The sequence below is a fragment of the Diabrotica virgifera genome, chromosome 5 (assembly GCF_917563875.1).
Source record: "Diabrotica virgifera virgifera chromosome 5, PGI_DIABVI_V3a".
Lineage (NCBI taxonomy): Eukaryota > Metazoa > Arthropoda > Insecta > Coleoptera > Chrysomelidae > Diabrotica > Diabrotica virgifera.
In genome coordinates, this window is record NC_065447.1 from 8,155,233 (window position 1) to 8,182,461 (window position 27,229).

Consider the following 27,229-nt stretch of genomic DNA (forward strand, 5'->3'; position numbering starts at 1 on the left):
ACTTTGTCCCTGCACTGCAATATACTTTAATTTTTATAAATACCTAGTCTTTGGCATTTGCCTTTAACTTTGTATCATTTACAAGCTTTGTTACATCTTTATCAATACTTATTCTAAAAAATCCACAAGGAAAAGAAAATGTTTTTCCTGTAGTTGGCTGTATACCATCAATCAGAAAATTGGAAAGAAATCCTTTGTAAAAGGTATTAATTTTTTTTATTAAAATCCCTTAAAAGGGCTACATCACAACAAAACGTTTTCGATTTTTATAAAAAATCATCATCAGTGTTAGATAAACTGGATGTTAGCTGACCCACAAAAGAAAAAGAAAAATATCCGGGTAAAAACCCTTTACATGTAATATAGATGCCTTAAAAGTGCATACTTCAATAAAAGCCCTGTGATGGTCACATGGCAACCAGGATAATGCCCTGAGGTAATGTATTGAAATTTCCCAACACGTGGGATCAAAATTGAGTTGTTTACATTTCAATCACTTAATGGCAACTGAAGGCGAAATGAGTGATGTTTCTGAAAAAAAGTACCTCAGGGCATTATCCTGGTTGCCATGTGATGTAGCCCTTTTAAGGGATTTGAATAAAAAAAAATTTATACCTTTTACAAAGGATTTTTTTCCAATTTTTTTAATACTTATTCTATTGTTTAGAACAAATGTGAAATAATATTGGCCAGTTTTTCAACTAACTTTCTAAGCATTCCGATAAAGTATTCCAACAAACATCCTAATGCAATAAAAGAGCAGAACCACCAGCTTCTCGGAATTTTGCGCTAGCAAAATGTACATTTCTGAAATATTTGCAATTTTTTGACACTGTTCTTTATTCCTGGCACTTCTATATCGTGGGCAAGTAAGTTCATAATATGGGCTGAACAGCCATAAGTTATTATATGTATCTGTTCTGCCTAATTCCTCAAACAGATCCTTCTCATTGTAAGAAATATGATTTAAACAATGTTTTTTTCTACGTTTTATTTGTTTAAAACACGTAATTTAAAAACGAAAAATAAAACATGTTTAAAACAAAAAAAACCGTTTAAAACAAAAAAAAACGTTTGTTTTGTATAGAATTAAAAAAAACATGTTTTTTTTCAACCCTGCCAACTTATAATCGAAGGCAAAATCAATAGCAAAAGGGAACCAGGAAGAAGACGTAACTCTTGGCTTAAAAACCTACGATAATGGACGAATATGACTCCCACAGAACTATTCAGGGCGGCTGCAAACAAGATTAAATGGGCAAATGTAATGGCCAACGTCCTTAAGGATAAGGCACCGTGAGAAGAAGAAGAAAGAAGATTTTCATGCCCCCTGTATATTAAAATGAAATAAAACGACACAATATGTACAATAGATCAATACTTACATTTTTCACTAATGTCATTGACGAAGTATCGAAAAACTCGTCACACACTGCCATCCTCTTTCAAATTACTCCAATTAAATTAACGAAGAAGTCAATGAACAGCCGACTACGACTCAAACGATATGAATTATCGAACGGAACGAAGCTCGCGAGAGTGCTGCCGAAATTGAAAGTGATCCCACGAGTGAACGTAAAATACGAAACTTTCTCAACGAAATGGTTTGCATCCAACTCCGAGAACACAAACAGTCACGCGATTTTAATGTGAAAAAATTGTTAGGAGAAATTCGTGAATAACTTCCTTCCTTGATCTTGGTTAATGGCTCGACACTGGCTAAGCGCTAAAAGATATAAATAGAGACAAAAGTTGTCGTGTCCTGGGTATTTCTACACACGAAACAATGCAAATAGTTCATCATGACAATGACAACACAAGAAAAAGAGACGGATAAGTCACTATGCTATGAAAAATAAACAATTTTGACAGGACAGTTTTGACTGGCAATATTCTAACAATAAAACACTGAAAACTTTTGTTTTCAATACTTCCACAAAATTTATAGTCCAAGCTGTGGGTGAAAAATATAGTGCGGCAGATTCGTGCAAATACTTATTATAAGAATTGCACATTTAATGATACAAGCATATAATTTGATCCACATATACTGCACATATAAAGGTTCAAATTTAGATATAAGGCCATTTCAGATTTTGCCTTTTACAAAAATGGCGATCATTCAAAATGGGCGACTATATGTGACTAATAGCACGATATCTTTTGAATGAAAAGTCTGATTTCAACCAAAGTTGGTATATAGGTTCTTTTTTGATGTATAAGATCGAGGTCTTGAACCGGAAGAATCGGTTTACCAGAAGTTGTGTTTTTCCTGGTTTTTTATGTAAAACTATTTTATATTATGTTAATAATTTATTTTCAATTTTTTCACCCTGTATATATTAATTTTTCAAAATGGTAATACCACCATTGAAAAGGGCGTAAGAATATGTTTTAGGAAATATTTTGAACTTTTTAGTTATGTTAATTACCATTTAATAAATGCATAACGGATGTTCACATGTACCTATGTGTGGCAGATTCTTACAAATATTATAAGAATGATTGTGCATTTAATGGTAGAAGCATATAATTTGGACCACATATACTACACATACAAAAGTTCAAATCTAGATATGAGGCCATCTCAGATTTTGCCTTTTACAAAAATAGCGAGCATTCAAAATGGCTACTATACATATGTGACTAATAACATGATAACTTTTGAACGAAAAGTCCGATTTCAGCCAAATTTGGTATTAAGGCTCTTTTTTTGATGAAAAAGATCAAGGTCTTAAACCGGAAGGGTCAGTTTACCAGAAGTTGTGGTTTTACTATTTTTGATGTAAAAATATGTTGTATTTTTTCAACTGTTTCACCCTGTATATATTAATTATTAAAAAAAAAGTAATACCGTCATTAAAAAGAGTGTACAAATATTTTTTAGGAAATATTTTGAAGTTTTTAGTTATGTTAATTATTCTTTTTCTCATGATCATCTTTCAGTGCGTCACAGTTTTTCGATTTCTTTCTAACAAATTAAATTGTATGTGACAGAAAAAAAGGCACGTCGGTGATTACATTTCGTCGGTGACATTTATAACATTTATTCTAGTTATTCTAGTTGTCGATAGATGGCGCCATAATAAAAAAAATATTTTTTTTTAATTAGATAATAATATTACAAATATAATCTGTATAATTTATAAGACTATACAAATCAAAGAAAATACCATTTTATAGATGCAAGAAACACATTTCATTTGTTTTTATTCCAAATTGAAAATAAAATCTGACAACTGTCAGATTTAACTAAAATGTCATGTTAGAATAAATGTCATAAATGTGTATTATCACGGACTTACCCTTTTTCCTATCATTTGTTACGTACTGAAAAATGCTCATGAAAAGGACAATACCATTTAATAAACGCATAACGTATTTTCACATGTACCTATGTGCGGCAGATTCATTTTGAATGCCCGCTATTTTTGTAAAAGACAAAATCTGAGATGGCCTCATATCTAAATTTGAATCTTTGTATGTGTAGTGTGTGTGGTCCAAAGTATATGCTTTTACCATAAAATGCACAATAATTCTTATATTATTTGCACGAATCTGCCGCACATAGGTTCATAGCATAGGTACATGTGAAGATACGTTATGCATCTAGTAATTGGTAATTAACATAACTAAAGAGTTCAAAATATTTCCTAGAAAATTCTTTTACGCTTTATTCAACGCCGTTATTAACTTTTTAAATAATTAATATATACAGGGTGAAAGAATCGGTAAAAATACAACATGTTTTTAAATAAAAATCAGGAAAAACACAACTTTTGGTAAATCGATTCTTCCGGTTCAAGACCTTGGTCTTACACATCATAAAAAGAACCTATATATCAAATTTGGTTGAAATCGGACTTTTTCTTCAAAAGTTAACGTGCTATATGTATAGTCGCCATTTGTATAGTCGCCATATGTATAGTCGCCAACATATGTATAGTCGCCATTTTGAATGCCGCCATTTTTGTAAAAGGTAAAATCTGAGATGGCCTTATATCTAAATTTGGACCTTGATGTATGTAGTATATGTGGTCCAAAATATATGCTTCTACCATTAAATGCACAATAATTCTTATATTTCCACGAATCGGTCACAAATAGGGTACATGTGAAGATACGTTATGCATTTATTAAATGGTAATTACATAACAACTAAAAAGTTAAAAATATTTTCTACAAAATATTTTTACGGTTTTTTCAATTGCGGTATTACCTTTTTGAAAAATTACTTCCGATTCCTTCCTAAATTAAACCGATTCTTCTGGTTCACCACATCCATCTTGTAAATTAAAAAAAGAACCAATATACCAAATTTGGTTGAAATCGGACCTTTCGTTCAAAAGTTATGGTACTATTAAACACATATTTATAGTCGCCATTTTGAATGCCCGCCATTTTCGTAAAAAGCAAAATTTGAGATGGCCTCATATCCAAATTTGAACTTTTATATGTGTAGTATATGTGGTCCAAATTATATGCTTGTATCATTAAATGTGCAATTGTTTCACATATCGGTCGCACTAATAGGTCGATTTCAGGATATAATTCAGGAATTTTTGAAACCTATCAGGTGTTGTAAAGGACGATGGCAGGAATAACTTCTACTAAAATGTAACCAAAAATTTTGTGCGGTTTTTTATTTATGACGTTTTTCATTTGTTAAATTTGCAATTATTAAAGATTTTTAATTTTGCAGCTTAGAATATTCATTTTAGAGAAAAACTTTTAAATAGAAAATTGTAGTAAATTAAAAGACCTACAGTTTGAGCTATGGCAAGTTTAATTTCGTTAATAAGATTATTGCAAAACAGCCTGCGAAAGGTCCAAAATGGCCGTTTTTTGCAATTGCATTATTTATTGTACAAATAACTTTCATGTATTTTTTAAGGCTTTAAAATGAAGATCTTTCAAAACCAAACCTAAAAAAATTTGTAGGGCCCGATTGGTGAACTTCTTGCTCAGATATTATAATTTGTTTATCCCAAGGGGTCAAATGACGAAGGCTATAACTTTAAAAAAAATCGTAGAGAGTTAATCCATGATCCACTATCCTTCTAAAGACTTATATTTTCATATTCTGATGTAAATAAATGCGTATAACATTTTTCAACCTCTTATTTCGGGTTTGAAAATAAGGGGGCAAATTTCGTTATAAACATTTAGAACTTAAGCCGCCCCTGTACATCTTATAACTTGCAGTTTATTGTTGCTGAAGACAAAATAAAGATTCAAAACAAAATAAAAATGTTCTATGACCAACTGAAGCCGAGATACCTAATTGTTTTTGTTTTCTTAAATCGTAGTGACTTTATTTAAACAATTAAGAAATTATTTCACAGTCATTGACTAAAGAAAGACTTATAATATTTTAAAGTAAAAATTGTTTTAACCGAAAATTACATTTAATTATTAAAAATGATTTTTAAAGTGTTAGTCCTGTCGCCAGGGGGGGTACAACGGCCTCCTTAATTCAGATGGACTTACCCAAGTTTTTTTTTTATATATTTTGACCCGCAGAATACGAATTTTTTGGTTAACAGTTGATCCGGATGTCGATAACATTGTTATAGACAAAGAACTTGAGGAATTACATAACAGCGATTTCTCGCAAAACAAAACACTTTTTTTGTATTTTTTGGGTAATTTTAAGCAAAAAATATTCCTACAAGTTTTTTCGTAGAATGCATAGTTTTCCAGATAACCGCGGTTGAACTTTCAAAAAATCGAAAAATTGTAATTTTTGAACCCGAATAACTTTTGATTAAAAAATAAAGTAGCAATTCTGCTTTCCGCATTTGAAAGTTTAAGTCAAATTATATCGGTTTTGATTATTTGCATTGCTAAAAATTTATTATTTTATTGTTAAACAAAGCTATAAACACCTAGTATGTGAGTGATGTTTTCTATGATTTCTCATTTAAAATCGAACGAGTAGGTAGAGTAGCTACAAGTGCAAGCGAGGCAATTTCTACGTAGCATGCGTTAAAACGCATGTGTTAGGCACGGGAAACACTATGTGTTTATAGATTAGTTTAACAATAAAAAAATTAATTTTTAGCAACGCAAATAATCAAAGCCGATATAATTTCACTTAAACTTTCAAATGCGGTAAGCAGAATTGCTACTTTATTTTTTAATCAAAAGTTATTCGGGTTCAAAAATTGCAATTTTTCAATTTTTTGAAAGTTCAACCGCGGTTATCTCGAAAACTATGCATTCTACGAAAATAATTGTAGAAATTTTTTTTGCTTAAAATGACCCAAAAAATACAAAAAGATGTTTTGTTTTGCGAGAAATCGCTGTTATGTAATTCCTCAAGTTCTTTGTCTATAACAATGTTATCGACATCCGGATCAACTGTTACCCAAAAAATTCGTATTCTGCGGGTCAAAATATATAAAAAAAACTTTGGTAAGTCCATCTGAATTAAGGAGGCCGTTGTACCCCCCTGGCGACAGGACTATGTAGTAGAGATTTATTTTTCGTTACGAATGTGATTTATTGTGTCGGTGGTGTCTAGGGCTTTTCGTCTTCGTATTACGAGAGATGTCGCTGTTTTGCGTCTCAAAAGGTAGAATCATTGCATCGCGATGTTTTCCCTTAAATAGGCAGGGTGTTGATATTTTGTTTAGAGTTGTGACTGCATAGCTCCACTGGTGAAGCATATATGCAGAAATAGCTATATGGAGATGGTGGTCCAACTCTGAATCAAATAGTGTTTTGCTTGCATAATATTGAAGTTTACCACTCCCTTCCAATAACAAATAAAGTGTAGTTAGCTACTACAAAGCTATTATTTATTCTTTTTTTGTTGTACTTCTGAGCCTCTAAATTATAACATCTCACACACCATAACATATAATTGTGAAGCATATAACTAAACAAACTTACAGAACCACGCAAAAGAGTTTTCACTATTATATAATCACACAATTTTTATTTATTTATATAAACAAGTTCCGTGTTCAATATTGGTTAATAATTATGGAGTTGCATAACTTCCAGTTTTGATAGTCGTGGAAATCTTTTGACGAAATGTTGTTATGTAACGTATTCGTATATGAGTAGTCGAATAATTATGAATTATTCATAGGCTATAAAATGGTTTATATCGTCACATTCTTTCGTTAGTGACAATTATTAATGTATAAATTTGTGCTTAGACTGGGAAAATATCCCGAAAAGATTTATTATTATTATTAAAACCACGAGAAAAGATTAAACTTTTTCAGAAGGGTCATTAATAGTTTTTTGATAATGACACCACGAGAAAGTTTAAAAATAAATGGTTTGAAACGATTAAAAAATTAATATTTCATTTTAAAACTATAGTAACTTTATTGCAGATGTATAACTAAAATTTCTGACATTATTCCTGATATTAAAGAAAATTGGATTAAGGCCATCGGTACATAATTCGCAAATATTTTACGGCTATCCCTACTTTTCTGTCTTTACACGGCAAATTACGTGTAGTAAAATTCTCACTGGTATGGATACGTAAACTTTACTTGACAATGTCATCATTAACTTTAAAGATGGCTTTTGAATGTTCTTGGATAACTGTTACTTCTATAATTAATTGCCTTAATTATTAATTCAGTTAATTAATATGATAATTTTTTCACTATGTATTCGGTGATTGTAATAATTTATCTACTGTACAACAAAAACTATTAATCAATCGAGAAAAGAGGAAAAGTGATAAAGTGATTTTTTAATAATATATTGTTACTATGAAACGCTTACAATTTTGAACATCTTTAACACCAAAATACTTGGATCACTGAATATATCCTATTCTCTGCTTGGATCTTCCATAAATAATAAACAATAAATAACTTTTCATTAAGTTTACGTCTTAAATCAATTATTTATCAAAAATACACTATCAATATTATTTAATCAGCAACTCAAAATATTCTTGATGCCATGTCAAATATTTAAAATTGTCACTGTCTGACAATATGCTGACAATATTCTATTCGACTGAGTGCGTTGTATGACAAAGATAGATTTGGAAAATATTACCACGGACATTGTGTTCATTTTTTTCAAATCCTGAAAAACCAATAAATATTTTTGAAAAATTGCAGAATGAAAGACTAAATTATTACCCAGGGCCGAAAGTCCCTTAGAATAAATAAAAAGTTTATTTTAAATGAGATATTTGAAATTAAAAATCACACTAAATTTTCTCTTAGTTTTTCACCCCTGTAACTTATTAAAATAAACATTATAGAAGTTCTCAGGGACTTTCGGCCTTCGCTAATAACGTAATCTTTCATTCTGCGTTTAAATTTTTCAAAAATACTTATTAGTTTTCTCAGGATTCGAAAAAAAATGAATCCCATTTGAATAGCATTGGAGCAGAAACTGCGTACCCATCCCCTTAATAAGCGTATGATCGTATACCAAATAATACCATCAGATTAAAATCGTTATTTAGATATACGAAATATAATTAAACAAATTTAAATAGATAGATCTATTCATAGAAATTCATATTACTTATTACTTTCATAATATATTCATTTTATATACTTACACAAAACTAAATGTTCAAAATGCGTGTTAGTTAGTGTTATATACAAATTATTGTGGGCAAAAGCATGCAAAAAATAGTAGCTAACAATTTACTGTTGTAGGTTGATGATCATCATTAATATTAATAATGTTCAAAGTCGAACCACGTTTTAGAAATTATAGTTTTTACTATTGGACTTATAACCAATTAACGAGTTTACCCTATTTTGCTGTTTCAGAGTGTTTTACAACTTTTACATCACAATTTACAGATTAATTTTAGAACTTCTATAGTAGGTACGCCATTTTGAAGCCTTTGCAATACAGAGTGAGTTTTATGTATGGAAACACTCAATTATCTCGATAACCGCTTGCACGATTTTTATAGATTTTGGTAGGTAGGGGTTTTCTAATGCGGTCGATATTATAGTTCTAATTATATTGTTGTCAGATCTGTCAAAAATATAATTTTTGAAATTACAAAGTACCTAAATTCAAGTACAACTTTTCTTCTCTTAGCTTGCCATAAGATTTCTTGGCTCATTTTATTCTAAAATATTGCTTTTTAATTTTTAATGAAGTGCATATTATGAGAGGACGGGCGATCGGGCTGCATTAACAACTAAAAATCAATGTTTTAAAATGAAACAATCTTAAATTACTTATCGGTAGCTGATAAAATAAGGCTTGAGCTTGAATTTGGGTACTTCGCTGTTTCAAAAATAATATTGTTAATTTGTGTTCTTGAGCCTTGAAAATCGTCATTATTCGTTTTTTTTTCAGTTTTAAATTGTTTATAACTCGGAAACGATTAATTTTAGAGAAAAATTACAAAAAATCTTTTTTGTTTCCAATGATCCACAACCTAAAATAGTGTTTACCTGAGCTAAAAAAATTGAGTTTTATAATTTGTTTAAATTTTTTTTAAATCAATGTAGCAATAACTCCGAAATTATGGCATTTAGGTATAGGGAATATAACATGAAAAATAATCAGTATTTCTTAAAGATTTCAAAACATAAAAACTATATAGGGTATTCCATTTGAAATAAGGAAGTTCATTAGATTTCCAGAAAAACGGAAAATATGACAACAATGTAATTAGCACTATAATATCGGCCGCATTAGAAAACACCTATATACCAAAATCCATAAAAATCGTGCAAGCCGTTTTCGAGATAATTGTGGGTTTCCATGCATAAAACTCACTCTGTATATTAAAAGATAATATATGTAATTGTAAGATAATTAAGTTAAATACCTTTTTAATGGTGAGGAATAAATCCAAAACACTGCATTTTTAATAAATAAAGACAACGTATTATCTGTATCCAAAAATTAAAATATCAACTTAAAAAATATGAAATTTCTTGATGGTCGTAGATGAAATAGAGTGTGTAACTCGACATATACGAATTTAGTTATTAGGTTTTGGTAATATGCGTTTGTATATTAAAATCCAATTACAAGACATGGTACCATCGGACAGAAAGTAACGAAGATACGACATAGTGCCTTACAAATTTGTAAAAAAAAAACATTTTCTAGGAAAATTATCACAGATAGACTTTAACAAACAAAACCAAATATAAGTATGTACATATTAGGGCTATTAAAATTATGTATATGAAATACTTATTTTCAGTTAATAACTTCTACAGGCAAAATTTTGGCCTAGCAACGGGTTCTTCTTGATTTCTAATATTAGTCCAGAAACCGAAGCTGTTCACCTCGCAATTTTTACAGAATGGATCGATTTGCTTAAAAAATTTTGAATAAGTAGTGGATACTCCAAGGATCAAAATCTATATGATGCCGAAAGGCGCTTTTACCATGGGGGTGGTTGCCACCCCATCTCGGGGGTGAAAATTTTTGAAGTTATACCTCTTTACGGGCGTAATGACGGTGAAATTTTATATGGGAAAACCTAGCGACCGGGCGCATGCGCATTATAACTTTGTTCTGATTGGATGTTCAAATGACATGACAAAAATTATCCAATATGGCAGCTGTGGCACAGCTGTGGGACTGTGCATGGTTTGGTTATAATGTATGCTTGTTGCGTTTTAAAATTTGTAGGAAGAGAAACAACAAACAAAAAGTTAGTTAATGGTTATACTGCCTTTTTAAATAGTTTTCATATTATATTTTTGGACTTATTTACATAGAAGAGATGATTGTTGCATGACAATGTGAAAGCTCATCAAACTGTGCCTAGTATGAATGCCGCAGATCTCGCTTATTCAAAGCTAAAGAATCTTTCACTGGTAAGTGTTTTATAAATAGTTGATCAAATTTTGTTATGATATTTGAACATAGCCACTTTGCACGACGCAAGTGATTGCGAAATTTATTAGTCGTTATACGGGCTCCGATACCTACCTTGATCCTACCAAAATACATAAGTAGTATGTAATACTTTTATTTTACATCTTAATATTCACCTAATATATTGTCTTCTTACTCTATGTTTTGTTGTATTTTTTCAATTCTAAATCATTTCAATTCAAAATCAAAATAATTTGATTTACATAAGTTAAAAATGTCAAAAGGTTAATCTGTTTAGTTAGACGATCTTCGCACATAATGACAAGCTGTCTCTGTGGCGAAGTTTTAATGCGGGTGGATCCCAATACAACGCAAATACCAGCCGCGTGGTAAGTTGGTTCGAATCCCAATAGAAACTTTTATTTTTTTATTTTTTTTTATACATTTTATGATTGTAAGTATATTTATTATATAATTTTATTTTCAGAAAATACGTATTTAGTTAAAAATTTTTCCGACAATTAATGTTCAGAAATCATTTGTGGCATTTTTAATGTGTTTTTTGGCACTGTTTTAATAAAAAATTTTGAGAAGTAGTAAGTATAAATTAATTTAATATTTAAATAAAATATAAATAAAAAGTATATTAATTTCGTTTATAATCATATAATCATATAATAGAAGTATAACTTCTTACGTGCGTACAAAGTACACACACATTCTTTTTTTTATTATATTTTCACCGCAAAAGTTGATAAAAACATTCATTCTAAGCAAAAAATGTCTATACATTTTTTTGATAAAATTAATAGTTTTCGATTTATTCGCTATCGAAAGTGTTAGTTTTATATCGAAAAAATCAAAGTTTGTCGATATAGGTACTCATTTATGATTCACTCAGTTTTTGCCGTAGAAAAATTTTTTTCAACCGAAGTTACAACAATTAAATAACCTACAATTTCATATTTAAACATTTTATCGTATCTCTAATGCTAATCTTTCTATTCTGAAACTTCTTTTTACCAAACTACAAAAATTCGTTATTCGCTATTAACTCTAGTTTTTTTAAAACTAATCATTCTGAGCCAATCAAACTTCTAGAATCTATTAACAATACATAAATAAAGAAGAATGAATAAGGCCAATGACTAAAAACTTCTCTTTTTTTTTCAAAAAAATATATTGATTTTTTAACCGTAACTTTTTTACTTTTTATTTTAGAAAGTTTGGTAAAAACTAATTTTGTAGGTTTTTACAAGATCTATCAGCTTAATAATATTAAATCTTTTTAAAATCCTGTCGCAAAAACAGGTGACTTTGAAAGGGTTGGTAAAGGTGGTTTTTGCATGTTATTACAAGTTTTAATTGTTAATAGCTCACTCAATTATTGCTCTAGACAAAATTTTTGCAAACTAGTTTCTTGGTAAATAAATACGCTACAATTTCATATTTAAACAGTTTTCCGTATCTCTGATGCTAATCTTTCTATTCTGAAGAAAAGGCCATTTTTTTCCAAACTAAAAAAATTCGTTATTCTCTTTTAACTCCATTTTTTAAACTAATCATTCTAAGCCTTTCAAACTTTTAGAACCTATTTATAATACATAAATAAAGAAGACCAAATAAGGTCAATGATTAATTTTAATTAAGGTGGTGATTATGGGGTTGCTTTCCATCACATTTTCGCTGAAAAAATAGGGACGGACATTTTTTTCATAATAAGTCACTTCATTTTTGAGCTAGACTATTTTTTTTTATTTCTAGAGAAAGATATTTTTAAGTACTTTAAATTAGTTTGAACAAGTTATCCTCGAAAAATGCATAGTTTTCCCGTCTTTTGACTTTGAAACTACAATATTTAGCATTTGACGAAGAAGAGCTAACATATAAATAATAAAGTATAGCTCGATTACTGTTGGTCTTAAAGAAAATTAAAAAACGGTTTTTTTTTTTTCAAAATGTACATTTTTGTTAAGTAAAATTGTTTTGATAAAACGAAAACTTTTGGAGTTATTAGCAGAAAACTTATTAAAAACCTTGATTTTTTCGATATGAAACTAACACTTTCGATAGCGAATAAATCGAAAACTATTAATTTTATCAAAAAAATGTATAGAACGTTTTTTGATTAGAATGAATATTTTTACCAACTTTTGTGGTCAAAATATAATAAAAAATTTCCACCTCCGAGATGGAATGGCAACCACCCCCATAGTAAAAGCGCCTTTCGGCATCATATAGATTTTGATTCTTGGACTATCCACTATTTATTCTCAAATTTTCATGCAAATCGATCCATTCTGTAAAAATTGCGAGGTTTTGTTCTATTTTTTAAGCTTCATTACTTGGGACTATATGCATACTCAGATATATTCGTTCTAGGAAACCCTTTTTTTAAGTCATTTTTAGTTCTTATTTTTAGACAGAATATGATAACTACTACTTCAATGATTCAATTTATGGTCAAATTTTGTTAAAAATTAGTGCTAAACTAACAAAAATACAACTATATTTTTAACTATTTACAATGGGAAATAAAATAAAATACAACTACTTTTTGCAAAGCCATACTACGTTATCTACAACTGCGATCCAAAAGTTTTAATACAAAAAATTAAATCCTAGGTATATCATTGGGCGGTATAATCAATATTTTTACTTAAGTATTGGGTTTCAGAAAGCTGTGTTCTCAATGGATGCCGCATTCGCTAATAATAATAGAACAAAAACAGATTCGAATGCGACTATCTCAGCAATATTTAAAGCGTTTTCGAAAGAATAAAGTGAATTTTTACGTCGATTTATCACTATGGATAAGTCTTGGGTCTATCATCGTGATCCTGAATCAAAACAAGAGAACCAAGTGGTGTGAACCGGGTTCTTCAGTTCCGAAACCATTTCGTGTATGGAAATCGGTAAAGAAGGTGTAAGAATCAGTTTTTTGGGATGCGGAAGGAATTTTGTTTGTGGATTACTTGCACACTGGTAAAACAATAATTTCTGAATATTTTAGACAAACTAAAGGAAAAAAATCGTGAAAAAGACCCGGTGTACAAAAGAAAAAAAATTTCATCAGTACAATGCACCGTGTACGTGTAATATGAGCATTTTGTCAATGGGTAAAATCCATGAAGGAGCATCCACCGTATTTACCCGATTTGGACTCTAGCGACTTCGATACCTAAAAAAATGCATGCCTGGAAAGCGTTTTTCCATCAAATGACAACTGTGGAAGCGTATTATGCAGCCCTTCCAGATTCTCACTTAAAATTGTGTTTTTCTTATAGAACTGCAAAATTTATTGAACATCCTATTATACACTTCTCCTAGAAATTAACGCACCACCTAAAAAATTGATCATTCTTAATGTCTCGAATTTCCTAAACATGTTGTCCGATATAAGTGATTTCTTTAACATGGTATAGTCTTATTTTTTATATATCGCTGTAATAATATTGTTGCTATACACGTAAATCGTCATTGTATACCCACCCGGTATACAATCAAGCTGTGATTTTTTCTCAGAGTTTGTGTGACCTTGTGGAATATTCTAGCATTTATAAAATGCTGAAATTAAAAACCAACTATAGCCGCATAGTCGAGCAAATAAAACTGAAAAAATGGCAAAACCTCGCAATTTTTCGTCCAGCATCGATTTGTATAAAAATTTGGGATTAGGCTCATTACACCCTCTAGTTCATTTTCTATATTGAGCCGTTGTACGCTTTTGGGTTTTTAAGGGTGGAAACTAGCCCTAATTGTAAAAAATTATAAAATAACATTTTAAACTTTAATATTGTCAACATTTGGTTCTTATTAGTTACATAATGATTGTTTTATGCTTTAAGATATACTATCCTAATATTTAAACCCTTAAAACCACCCTTGTTGGAGCTATATATAGAAAATTTACTTATCCTAAAATAATAATTTCGGCTTGCATCGATTTACATAAAAATTTGGGATTAGGATCATCTCACACTGTACTTCATATTCTATCTATATCATGCTTGAGGGCGTTGATTATTTTTAGGGGTGTAAACTACCCCTTATTGTCAAAAATTATATAAAAACTGGGTACTTTAATATGGGTAAAATTTTGTTTTGATTGGTTAAATAATGATTGTTTTATGCTTTAGGATATAATATTATAATATTTCAACCCTTAAAAACCAACCTTAATACCATTACAATTTTTATAAGTAGATAATTTAATAGATCTATTCAGAAAAAAAGTAGAATTAAAGAATTACAAAAACATTTATTTACACAAAAATACGAATTTACAAATATGTACAAATACAAATAGTTTTTTAGTCACCTTCCAGTATACGAATCGGTTCTGTGGTATTATACAGGGTGTCCCGGAAAATAGTGCGTTCCTTCAAGGTATGGGCTAAGTGCACCATTTAGAGCAAGAAAGTCTAATAAATTTTTTTTGTTAAGTCAACCGTTTTCAAAAAAATAATTTATTAATTTTAATGCATTTGATTAATGTCCACAGAAAAGCAAATACAGCCGGCAGCGCTGCGTTCCTTCTGTGCTAAAATAATTTTACTGTAACTCAACTATCATGAATGATCGATCATAGGCATAATATACATTGATAAAATACTGATAACAGTAATGGAAAAACAGCATAATATTTGTGTTTATTAAATATCTAATAAATAAGGTTTGTATAGTGTTTTAACTTACATAAAAATTTTTTATTACAATAAAGCTACGTCTTCAAGAAGCATCGATAGAACATGTTGCAAACATTTGAGTACCTGCATTTCTCCATTCAATCTTCTGGGAAGTTCGAATGGTTCAATTAGATGATTATAAAAAATATTCCCAGCCCACAAATTCATACTTTTGTCAACCACGAAAGTTAAACACACCATTCGTAAAAATAAACTTTATCTGCACATAACACTTTACACAGAAATTCGGGTTCTCTGAAGATCTTATTTTACTTGGAGGTAAATAGCCTTGCTGTAAATCTTGCACTAAACGTAATTAACATAATATCATGATACTCGCTATCGAAATCATGACAACATCACAACAATAGGATGTACCTATTCTGGGGTTACAGGTGATTATGATATGACTGTTTGTGTTTACAATTTGTATATTTTTATCTAAGCTGTGTCAAAATAAATAAAACTGCCGTGTTGCCAAATGTAAATTTTAGTAAAATACATTATTTTAATTTTTTGGGGCAACAGATGACTTTAGAAAAAAAATTTATAAGAAAGTTTTCTTTTAAATGGTGCATTCTACCCACACCTTTAAGGAACGCACTATTTTCCGGGACACCCTGTATATACATTGAAAATGATCCGTAAGCGGACTATTCGAATTTTTCGAAAAAAAAAATTCGTTTTATAAACATAGCTCCTTCAGTTTTGGCAATAAAAAGTTTTTTCAAACATGATTTTGTAGGATTTTTGAAGAGCTATAAGGCTGGGTAAACTAAATTCCGTAAAATCCCTTAATTATTAATTGGGGTTTGGGGTGGGTTTAAAGTGCTCGAATAAGGGGGTGTTTGCTCGTAAATAGAAGATTTAAACAGCTATATCTATCTCGCTAACTATTCACTGTAATGAAAATCTATGCACAAGGAAATTTAGTTATTAAAAAAGCTACAATCTTTAGTAGCTCATTTTTTTCGTATCTCCAGTATTTTCGGAAATATTTTGAAGTAAAAGGTGAAAAATAGGAAATTGTAAAAAATCAATTTTTCTTTAAACTCCAATTTTTCTAAAATTAGGCCTTTTGAATACGTCAAACTTCTTAGGTGTATTGATAGTACAAATATAAAAAAATTACAGAAAACTGAAGACCAATTTTTAATTAGGAGGGTAGTTAGGGGGTTGTTTTCACTGTTTTTTTCATAAAGAAAAGCAGGTACCTACCTTTTTTTGATCATAAGTCGCTTAATTTTCACGCTAGAAACTTCTTATTATTATTTTTTGAAAGGTCTAACTGTATACTTGAAAAAAGGTTATACAGTGAGCACGTAAAGGTTGGAATAAATTCATTTTCTCGAGAACTAATGACTTTGGAAAAGAATTCCGAATCAGGTCAATTTTTATTTTTAAATTACGACTTTTTGGCATACATATCATACTAGTGACGTCACCCATCTGGGTGTGATGGCATCATCGATGATTTTTTTAAATGAGAATAGGGGTCGTGTGATAGCTCATTTGAAAGGTAATTCAATTATCTATCCAGTAGTGTAAACATTAACATAATTATTTATACAGGGTGTCCAACAAATTTTTTTTGAATTAAATTTATTGACATAAAAAGAAGAATGCATGTAATTTATTTAATTCATAATACATTTTACTGCTCTCAGAAAACAGAAAAAAAGGTTTATTTAACAATAAATATTGTTTTTTGCTTAAATTCAATAATAATGCAGCCACCCACCTGCCTCTCGACAGTTTAAACATTTAATTTAAGCGAAAAGCGATGATTATTTCTCAAATAAATATTTTTTTATGTTTTCTGAGAGCAGTAAAATGTATTTTGAATTAAATAAATTACATACATTCTTCTTTTTATGTCAATAAATTTAATTAAAAAAATTTTTTTTGACACCCTGTATAAATAATTATGTTATTGTTTATACTAGTGAGTAGAGAACTGAATTAACTTTCAAATGGGCTATCACACGACCCCTATTCTCATTTAAAAAAATCATCAATGACGTCATTACGCCCAAATAGATGACGTCACCAGTATGATATATATGCCAAAAAGTCGTAATTTAAAAATAAAAATTGACCTGTTTCAAGATTTTTTTCCAAATTCATCCATTCTCGAGAAAATGAATTTATTCCAACCTTTACGTGCTCACTGTATAAGTATTCCTAGAAAAATCCAAAGTTTTTCCGTTATTTGGCTTTGAATATTTCAAATTATGCATTTGACGAAAAAAGCTAACCTTTATCATGCCGTATCTCGGTTTGTATTGGTCTTAAAGATATTACAGAAAAAGAATTTGGTTTGTGTTACTAAAAGATACAATTTTGATATCTACAGTTTTTTTGATTAAATGCACATTTTTCGAGGTATTCTCAAAAAAAACCTCTAAAAAGTCGATTTTTTCGTCGAAAAACTGTTACTTTCAAGCGCGAATAACTCGAAAAATATCAGTTTTACGAAGAACATGTAAAAACATTTTTTTCTTAGAAATACTTTTTACATCGAATACATGGTTAAAATGTAATAAAAAATTCTAGCCCCCGAGATAGGGTGGCAACCAGCTCCAAGGTTTTAGCGTACAGCGGAATGATATAGAAAATGATCCTTGGACTATTTCCTACCTTCTGTGAAAATTTCAAGTAAATCCATGCTGGACGAAAAAATTGCGAGCCAAAATGCTTCATTTCCTCGACTATCATGTTTTCTTAACATTCTGTTTTTTATTAATTCGCTTATGTTGGATAATAAAAAAGTTAGGTAGTTTAACAACTAGCCTTGTTTTCCATCAATACAGGGTGTTTTTAAATAAACATGGCAAACTTTAAGAGGAAAGTCTACATGAAAAAATAATGACAGTTTGCTTTATAAATGTATGTCCGCAAATGCTTCGTTTCCGAGATAGAGGGTGTTGAAATCTTTCATACAAACTGACGATTTATTTATTGCTCTAAAACCGGTTGATATATGGGCGGCTGAAATGCAAAGTGGTCTAAGTCATACAAACCTGTTTCTGAGATAATTGATGTTTTTGATTTTTTGCAATAATTTTGTAATGACTGACTTTAGTTAAACAATTATTTTTTAGTTACTTTTGTACAATAATCTTTTATTTTTTAAAGCATATAACGTTTTTTTAGCGTGTTTTTCCTTAACGCTATAACCAAAAAACTGACTTAGACCACTTTACCTTAAGTAAGTTTTAATACCAATTTTAATTAATTAGATGGGTAAAAGTGGTCTAAGTCAGGACTTAGACCACTTTACCGTAAAACGTGACTTAGATCACTTTGGCTTACATTAGTTGATACTTTTAGCTATCTGGGAAAATGAAAAATAAAAAAACTGGTAATAATAAAAAGTAGCTTACTTTATTACAGTTCAACTTGTATAAAAAAACATGATAGGCCTACATCAGATAAATGTTTTTTTTAATCAATGTTTTCGTCTTGCTCTGGTTCAGCCACCTCTTCCAGAAGTCCAATGTCCTCAACATCATCACCTGTGATCAAGTTACGGTAGAACTCATGATGAACGGGTGGAATATAGTCCAAAAGTTCTAACATATCCCTTTTCTTCTCTTTAGTCTCAGGACGGGGAGCATTGTACAAGTGACTTTGTTCAATCAACCCAACAGGTATTTGGTCATTGTTTCGATTTTTCTTTGTCTTTTGTTTCGACCAAGCGAGAGACACTGATTCAAACTGTACATCTTTCTGTAGAGTTTCCTTGTAGAAAAGGACAAAAGGATCTTCTCTGATAAATCTGATCCACTGGGTTTTCAGCCAGTTGAAGTTTCCTTTATCAACGTTCACTGACCGTTTAGTTACAGCATCAACTAACTCCGTGGTGGAATAGAAGTCCTCTCTGTCCATTTTTGTTAAGTGAAACGGATTCTTACTTCGGCATTTCAGGATGGCCTCATTCCACTCATTTGGGGAATAAATTACCTGTAGCTTTTTCTGCGCATAGGACTCGATTGAAGCAAAGTCCGTGTCATTTGGTAAAATTGAATGGCCACTTACCATGTATTTCAAATCAATTACATCGATAGACGTTTCCACCTGTGTCAACTTTTGCATAGCAAGAGCAAAGTTCCAATTTCTGTTTTGTCCAGTACATGTATCGCTGTACATAACAATATGTTTGCAATCTTTAGCCCTTGATAGCAAGTACTTGGTTACGCAGGAACTAATCTCTTGGGAACCACGGGAAGCTTGGGTTTCGTCCCATGTGTACATAAACCCTAACCCATTTTTGAGTTCGTGACACCCTAAATTGTACAAATACATGTTTCGCTTATAATAAGCTATACCAGTAGTAAGTCTAGGAAATGGTAAAGCCTTTTCCAGGTCAAATGTGAACGCATAATAGTTTGGATCATCTTTTGATTGCTTTGCGTCTTCGTCCTTTGCTGACCTAGCAGCTTCTGCTTTTCTTAAATGCAGTTCATGCATTGCTTTCAAATGTTGTTTTTCCTGCTCATTTTGTAATACGTTCAATTTAGTTTTAAACACATCGCATTTTCCGCAAGTATCTTTTAGAGGGGAATGAAAATGTAAGTTGAACTCAGAGTTAAATGTGCGACGATACACCGCCTCACTGACAGGATCGCCTTTCCCATTACAGTATTCTAAATACGACTTGTACATAGCAGTGATGGTCAAGTGTGATGGTAAATACTTTCTGTTAGGGTTTTGAGTCCTAGTGTAATGCGATTGGTACGCAGGAAAAGAGAATATATGTTCCCTAACAACATTCATACGATCAACAGCAATTTTGTTGGCTGGAACATGACAGCCACGTTCGTCCAATCCAGGTGTTTTTCCATCTTTTAGCTTCTTCAAGGATCGCGTCAATCGACCGTGGCTGATCTGAAAGGTGTCAACTAAATACTGTCTACAAACATTGATGTTTTTGCCATCCACATTATGAATGTAAAAATGGTTGGACGAGCTCTTGTTTGGGCGGGAACCATCCCTTGGCCGACGACATTTTGGGATTTCTTGCTTAACCAAGCCACACAAATAGGCATTTTGCAATTTGAAAGATCCCAACTTCCAAAAAAACTGAAAAAGCATGTTTCCTTGCTTCTTCATCAATGTTATTGTCACATTTCGTTTTGCACAAGCACGGAGTATTTCTAAATAATTTTGCTAGAACTGTTTTACCTTTCTCTGTTTTATAGGACGAACCAGAATTCCTTTGCTTCTTTCTAATTTGTCGCTTGCTTTCTCTTCTTTGACGTTTTCGTGTCCTTTTGGGTGGCTCTTCTTGAACAGCAACTGGAATCATTTCATCATGTCCTTCGCCATCACCATCACCAGCAGAATTTTCAGGGTTTCCAGAGTGCCGAGAGTCATCTGTAACAAAAAACACATATTCGTTTATACAGATTGAACTATAGCTGTACGCTCTAAAAAAAGTACCTATACTACATTCGCTCTCGCGAGATTTTTTTTTGACACTGACGTTAGTAATTTCTTTTTTGAAAAGTTCAGTTGTCAGAAGTGACTGGAAATTACTACAAAACCAACGCACCTGCTCATATCCAATATTATTAATAGTAAACAGACATAAAAATAACATAAACCTTACGCCAATCAATAATTATTTATTTAAACCATTATAATGTATTGATAGCAAATGAGAAAATTATTTATTGTACAAAATAAAAATATTTTGTAGAAATAAACTTCACAAAATTTTATGAGGTTAGTAGACACTCCCACTATTTCTAATAATTCTTCTTTTTTTAATGAAAGATTAAGTTGATTTGAGTTGATTTTAGCAGTTAATAGTGTGAGGTAGGAATTTTTGTGTTGTATGTTTCCTATTCCGAATGTGTCAAAAAAAATCTCGCGAGAGCGAATGTAGTATAGTAATGTGTAGATCTAGGCCCAGCCCGGTACAAGTTTTGAGGTTAGGTTCATAATTATTTATTTTCTTACCTGAACTAAATTCATCAGAAGGTTGGAAGTCATCTGATCCTGAGTACTGAAGAACGCTAGGCTCACTAGGTGTATTATCGTCTTCCATCACCGTGAACTTTATAAACACAACAATAATTATTGGCAAAAGAAAGCAACTGTTTCAAGCCTCAGCTGGTATGACAAGTGAATGAACAAATCGATTTCAGGCAAACTGGTCTAAGTCTGACTTAGACCACTCTGCCGGCCGAATATACAGCTGACATCAGTCAGGCACAGTAAGCTTCTGCGCTCTAGCGGATTTTTAGGCGAACTACGACTTGGGTCTCTTTGCCATAAAATGAAATCAGCTGCTGGCAATCCAAATATGACCATAACTCAAAATGACAAAAAAAGTGACTTAGACCACTTTGCCTTTCAGCCGCCCATATGTAAATGAAATTTGGTGGGTTTTAAAAGGTAGTTATTGTGCATTTTTTGACATACAATAATTAAGAATTTTGTGTTCACCATTGAGGCACATAAGGGTCATATTAACTGTATGCGTGCCAATGATGAATATTAAATTCCTAATTGTATATAAAAAAATGCGCAATAACTACATACCTCCTAAAACCCACCAAATTTCATTTGCATATATCAACCGGTTTTAGAGCAATAAATAAATTGTCAGTTTGTAAGAAAGATTTCAACAGCCTCTATCTCGGAAACGAATCATTTGCGAACATACGTTTATAAAGCAAATTGTCATTATTTTTTATGCAGAATTACTCCTTAAAGTTTGCCATACTTATTTAAAAACACCCTGTATTGATAAAAAACAAGGCTAGTTGTTAAAGTACCTAACTTTTTTATTATCTAACATAAGCAAATAAATAAAAAAACAGACTGTTAAGAAAACATGAGGCTATAGTTGGGTAATTTCAGTATTTTATAAATGCTAGAATATTCCATATAGACCTGGATCCCGCGTAAGAAAGAAAAGTTGATTAATAGCAAGCTGAAAATTTGTTAATGGCTTAACGGTGTCTAGTTGGACAAACTTTAATGCACGGGAACACTGGAACAGGGGAAGTTTTAACTGTGGAGCATGATAAACGTGTCGTCCTGACAAGTTTATGATTGTGAAAAATAGCAAGTTGTTTTTAAATTTATTCGATAGCCAACGTTATGTAATATATGAGAAAATGTTTGTCCGACAAAAATGTTGGGCATTTTAACGAGTCCGACACGTAGAACATGTCACATCACAGGAATTATGTTGGTGATGAATAGCAGTCTGATTTTTGCATGAGAGTTTAATGAAAGGTTAAAAAAGCAATTGGAAGTTCTGTCCAACAAAATTAATGGGAAGTTTTCGTAGTCGGACATTCTAAACAGGTAAGATATAGACAAAAATGCTGGTGATAAATAGCTTTCCGACAAAGACGAAATTTAATTAAGTCAATTATTCCTTACCAAGAATGACTATTGTCGGAAAAAAATAAGGGGTAGATTTTGTAGTCGGACAATTTTAAAAAATAATTTTTGAAATTTCAATAAGGGGTGATTATTCTATGTCAAAAGTACCTGCAATCAATTACAATCGATATCTTTCGATTTATCTCAACATCATTTAGATACCTCACTGTAATACATTTATAGTAGATCAGGCAAATTATATTATGGATTGAGTGGTCTAGCTATCTTTGTCTGCCACATGCGCGGGATCGCTTGGTTAAAAGAGATAGATAGACCACCTATCGACTTTTTGCACTGTATTCCCTGTCTACCCTTATGTCTATGAATACATTTCCATTTAAGAAAAACTGTCACTTTTGACAATAATTCATAATAAATTGCAATCGTAACTTCAAATTTAAACTAATCGATTTATTTTGGCAGCAAATTATTTCTAGCCATGTGACATATTAATTACATTATTATTTCATTTGTAGAAAGTTGAGAAAAATTACGTGATACAATTTTGGTAATAATTTATTTAGGTACCCTTTTTCAATCAAGCAAAGCATTATAGCACGAAGAATGATATTCAATAGAATTTTCACAATTATCTGGCAACTGAATATCATTGAATTGATGACCAAGTATTTTACTAACTTTGTAAAATGTTCGAAAATTACTCAAAAATGTTCCGTTGAATGGTTTCACTTTTGATTTGGCGACTTAAAATTTAAACTGTTTACACTCAAAAATAGACACAAAAGCACTCCATAGTTAATATAAAATTTAATTTCCAACACACGTCGCAAACAGAAACTCAGAGACCATGTACTTTCAAATACTACTGTGTATAGCACAAAGTGTCACACTGACAAATGCAGCCTTCTAATACATACTTCTATTAATAAGCATAATGTGTCATATTTACGTCTATTCTTATAAGCACCAAAGTTTAAGACTCTTCACATTTTTCAATGTCGTTTACAAGGTTAATATTTGAGTATGGAAAAAAATGTATACAACGTTTTTTGTAGCAAATTTTCCGTACTTTCTGATGCGCCTAATTAGAAAACCCTAAGAGATTGCTTTCACATGTTCTTTGACATTTTTTATTGTCATTTTGAGAATATCTAGAACAAACTCCACCCAAAAAATAATCGTTTTGCAATATATACATGCACTGATACTTACCTCACTGTTTTTGGAGTGTGCATGCAAATATGTGAATATATGCATATATATGCACATACAAATATGTGAATATAAATAATAATATACAACTAAAATAACTTTATCAATATGTGACTAAGTCATTCTGAAAAAATGTTTTTTATTTATTTCCTTCGATTTGCCCAAACTTTTTGTCCGACATATAACTTTTTGCGTTACAAAATATAATTTGTACATAAACAAATCAAAATTAGCTTGCTATTTATCACCAACATTTTTGTCTATATCTTACATGTTTAGAATGTCCGACTAGGAAAATTTCCCATTAATTTTGTCCGACAGAACTTCCAATTGCTTTTTTAACCTTTCATTAAACTCTCATGCAAAAATCAGACTGCTATTCATCACCAACATAGTTCCTGTGATGTGACATGTTCTACGTGTCGGACTCGTTAAAATGCCCAACCTTTTTGTCGGACAAACATTTTTTCATATATTATATAACGTTGGCTATTGAATAAACTTAAAAACAACTTGCTATTTTTCACCATCATAAACTTGTCAGGACGACACGTTTACCATGTTCCACCGTTAAAACTTCCCCTGTTCCAGTGTTCCCGTGCATCAATGTTTATCCGACTAGACACCGTTAAGCTGTTAACAAATTTTCAGCTTGCTATTAATCAACTTTTTTCTCTTACGTGGGATCCAGGTCTAATAGGGTCACGCAACTTTGAGATAAAATCACAGATTGATTGGTACACCCGGTATACAATGACGATTTATCTGTCTACCAACAATATTATTACAGCGATATTGTTAAGGAATAAGGCTATGACATGTTAAAAAAAAATCACTAAAATAGGACAACAGGTTTAGGAAATTCGAGACATTAAAAATGACAAATTTTGAAGGTGGTGCGTTAATTTCTTAGGGAAGTGTTGCTTTCTGAAACTGCATTCGCATTTATCTAGGTAAAATCAATATTAAGCCATACTAATAATAATAATGAAGTAAAATTAAAACTTTTGAATCGCAAATCTACGTCAAACTCAGCCTCATACCAACTCATTCTTGGTGCCGGTTGTTTTTTGTCCCCTCTTTCGGCACTCAATCTTCAACTGCTCTTTGTTCAAATACAACAATTCGTCCGAAATTTTTAAATTTTTCGGGGGGTTTCCGGTGGATGTTTGTTTCGTGTTCTGTGTGCTAAAGGCGGGACGAGCTTTCCGATTTTTTTTGACAGGCATATTAACTTTTTTCACAATTCTGTCTGTCTTCGGTTAGTTTATCTGGGGAAAATAAGTACTGCGAAATATTAGTAGGAAATGTTAATTAATTTTGATTATTGCAGTGTTAGTTACTGGTGTTAATGGGAATAAGTGCTTGGAAAGACGTGATACAAAGTTGTGGTGCAAAAATCTTAAACTGTACGTAATTCAGGTAACAAAGAACGAGCAATTCTATTTATTTTGTTTATTAGAACACAAAATAAGTAAAAAAAAACAAAACCTGTTCACTGGAATTCGTAAACTAGTAAGTATCGGTTTAAACCAGAACTATCTTGACTTTATTTTTACTTTGCTTCCTGAATAAATACATATACAGTAGGAAAAATGAAAGAATACCCATGAACGAACACATAAAACACGCTGTATTTTCCTGTCACCGTGTCCCACAAAAAATTGGCCAGCGCAAGTACATGTAATAATTATTATTACATGTAATTGCGCTGGGCAATTTTCTGTGTGACACGGTGACAGGAAAATACAACGTGTTTTATATGTTCGTTCATGGGTATTCTTTCATTTTTCCGACTATACATATGCTAAGGAAATCTAAGATACAGCTTAATTACTGCACAAACAATTTTTATTTTAAGAAAATACTGAAATATACAGGGTGTTTCATTAAGAATGTCAAATCTCTGAGTTGTAGATTCTAGACCTCAAAATATTAAAATTTAACCAAAATCACTTGTCATATTGTTCTTGGATTCATTCACAGTGTCTTCCAAACTTTGACGGTTGGTAGCAGCCATTTTCTTAAAGCTACATCACTTTCTACACCTGTCAAATTGATTGTCATTTATTCAGTTCACTGGTTCAGTAATTAATCAGCTAACACCTGCATGTGCTCAAAATACAAGATCTCTATCCGGCGTATCCTTTTCATACTTGGCAGAAAGTGTAGGTACTATACACCCTATGAAATTATGTTAAGTAAACGGTTCTGGCTATTACCAGAGGCATACGACAGGGGACAATGAATGGTTGACCCTTCTCAAATTCTACGCCACTGGCGAAATTGCCATTTTAGCGCAATTTTTCGATTCTTCAATACTCTCTATGTAAATAACATCCTCTTCACTCGTAATGATAAAGTCATTAGTTTTCGAGATATTTGAAGTTAAACATGTAACTAATAAAATTATTTTTTCAATTTAATTGTGGCTTATTTCCCACTACGTAGTTAATCATAAAAATGCCACACGGAAATAGCTTCAGAAAAACATGTAACGGCACAGCTACTTTAATTAATGTATTGTGTGCCTTTACGTGTTTAACTTCAATTATCTCGAAAACTAATGACTTTATAGTTACGAATGAAGAGTTTGTTATTTACATAGAGTATTTGAGAATCGAAAAATTGCGCTAAAATGGCAATTCCGAAAGTGGCGTAGAATTTCGGAAGGATCAACCATTCACTGTCCCCTGTCGTACGCCTCTGGTAATAGCCAGAACCGTTTACTTAACATAATTTCATAGGGTGTATAGTACCTACACTTTCTGCAAGGTATGAAAAGGATACGCTGGATAGAGATCTTGTATTTTGACCACATGTAGGTGTTAGCTGATTAATTGCTGAACCAGTGAACTGAATAAATGACAATCAATTTGACAGATGTAGAAAGTGATGTAGCTTTAAGAAAATGGCTGCTACCAACCGTCAAAGTTTGGAAGGCACTGTGAATGAAGCCAAGAACAATATGACAAGTACTAACATAAAATATTGGAGACTGGAAGGAATGCGTTGTACTTTCAATGCAACATTATATCCCTTTAACATGAAAAACTCTGTATATACATAAAAAATTGATGTATTTCAGAATTTATGTTAAATATACTCGTTTGCGAAATAATTAATTTGTTTTATTAATTATTATTTTAATAAGAACACGT

At 31.3% G+C, this 27,229-nt stretch overlaps 1 protein-coding gene across 3 annotated transcripts in view; it reads right to left on the reverse strand.

Moving 5' to 3' along the window:
• LOC114337420 (vacuole membrane protein 1) overlaps positions 1-27,229 on the reverse strand; it is a 79,333-nt gene that overhangs the window by 48,017 nt on the left and 4,087 nt on the right. The window contains exon 2 of one of the 3 annotated variants that reach the window (XM_028287878.2): positions 25,112-25,339. The exons of 1 other annotated variant lie outside the window; for it this stretch is intronic. In XM_028287878.2, the coding sequence (XP_028143679.1) occupies positions 25,112-25,297 (186 nt within the window). In that variant the 5' untranslated portion in view covers positions 25,298-25,339. Of the gene's footprint in view, positions 1-1,385; positions 1,571-25,111; positions 25,340-27,229 lie in introns of those variants that run through there. One more of the 3 variants, XM_028288030.2, reaches the window with a different exon arrangement.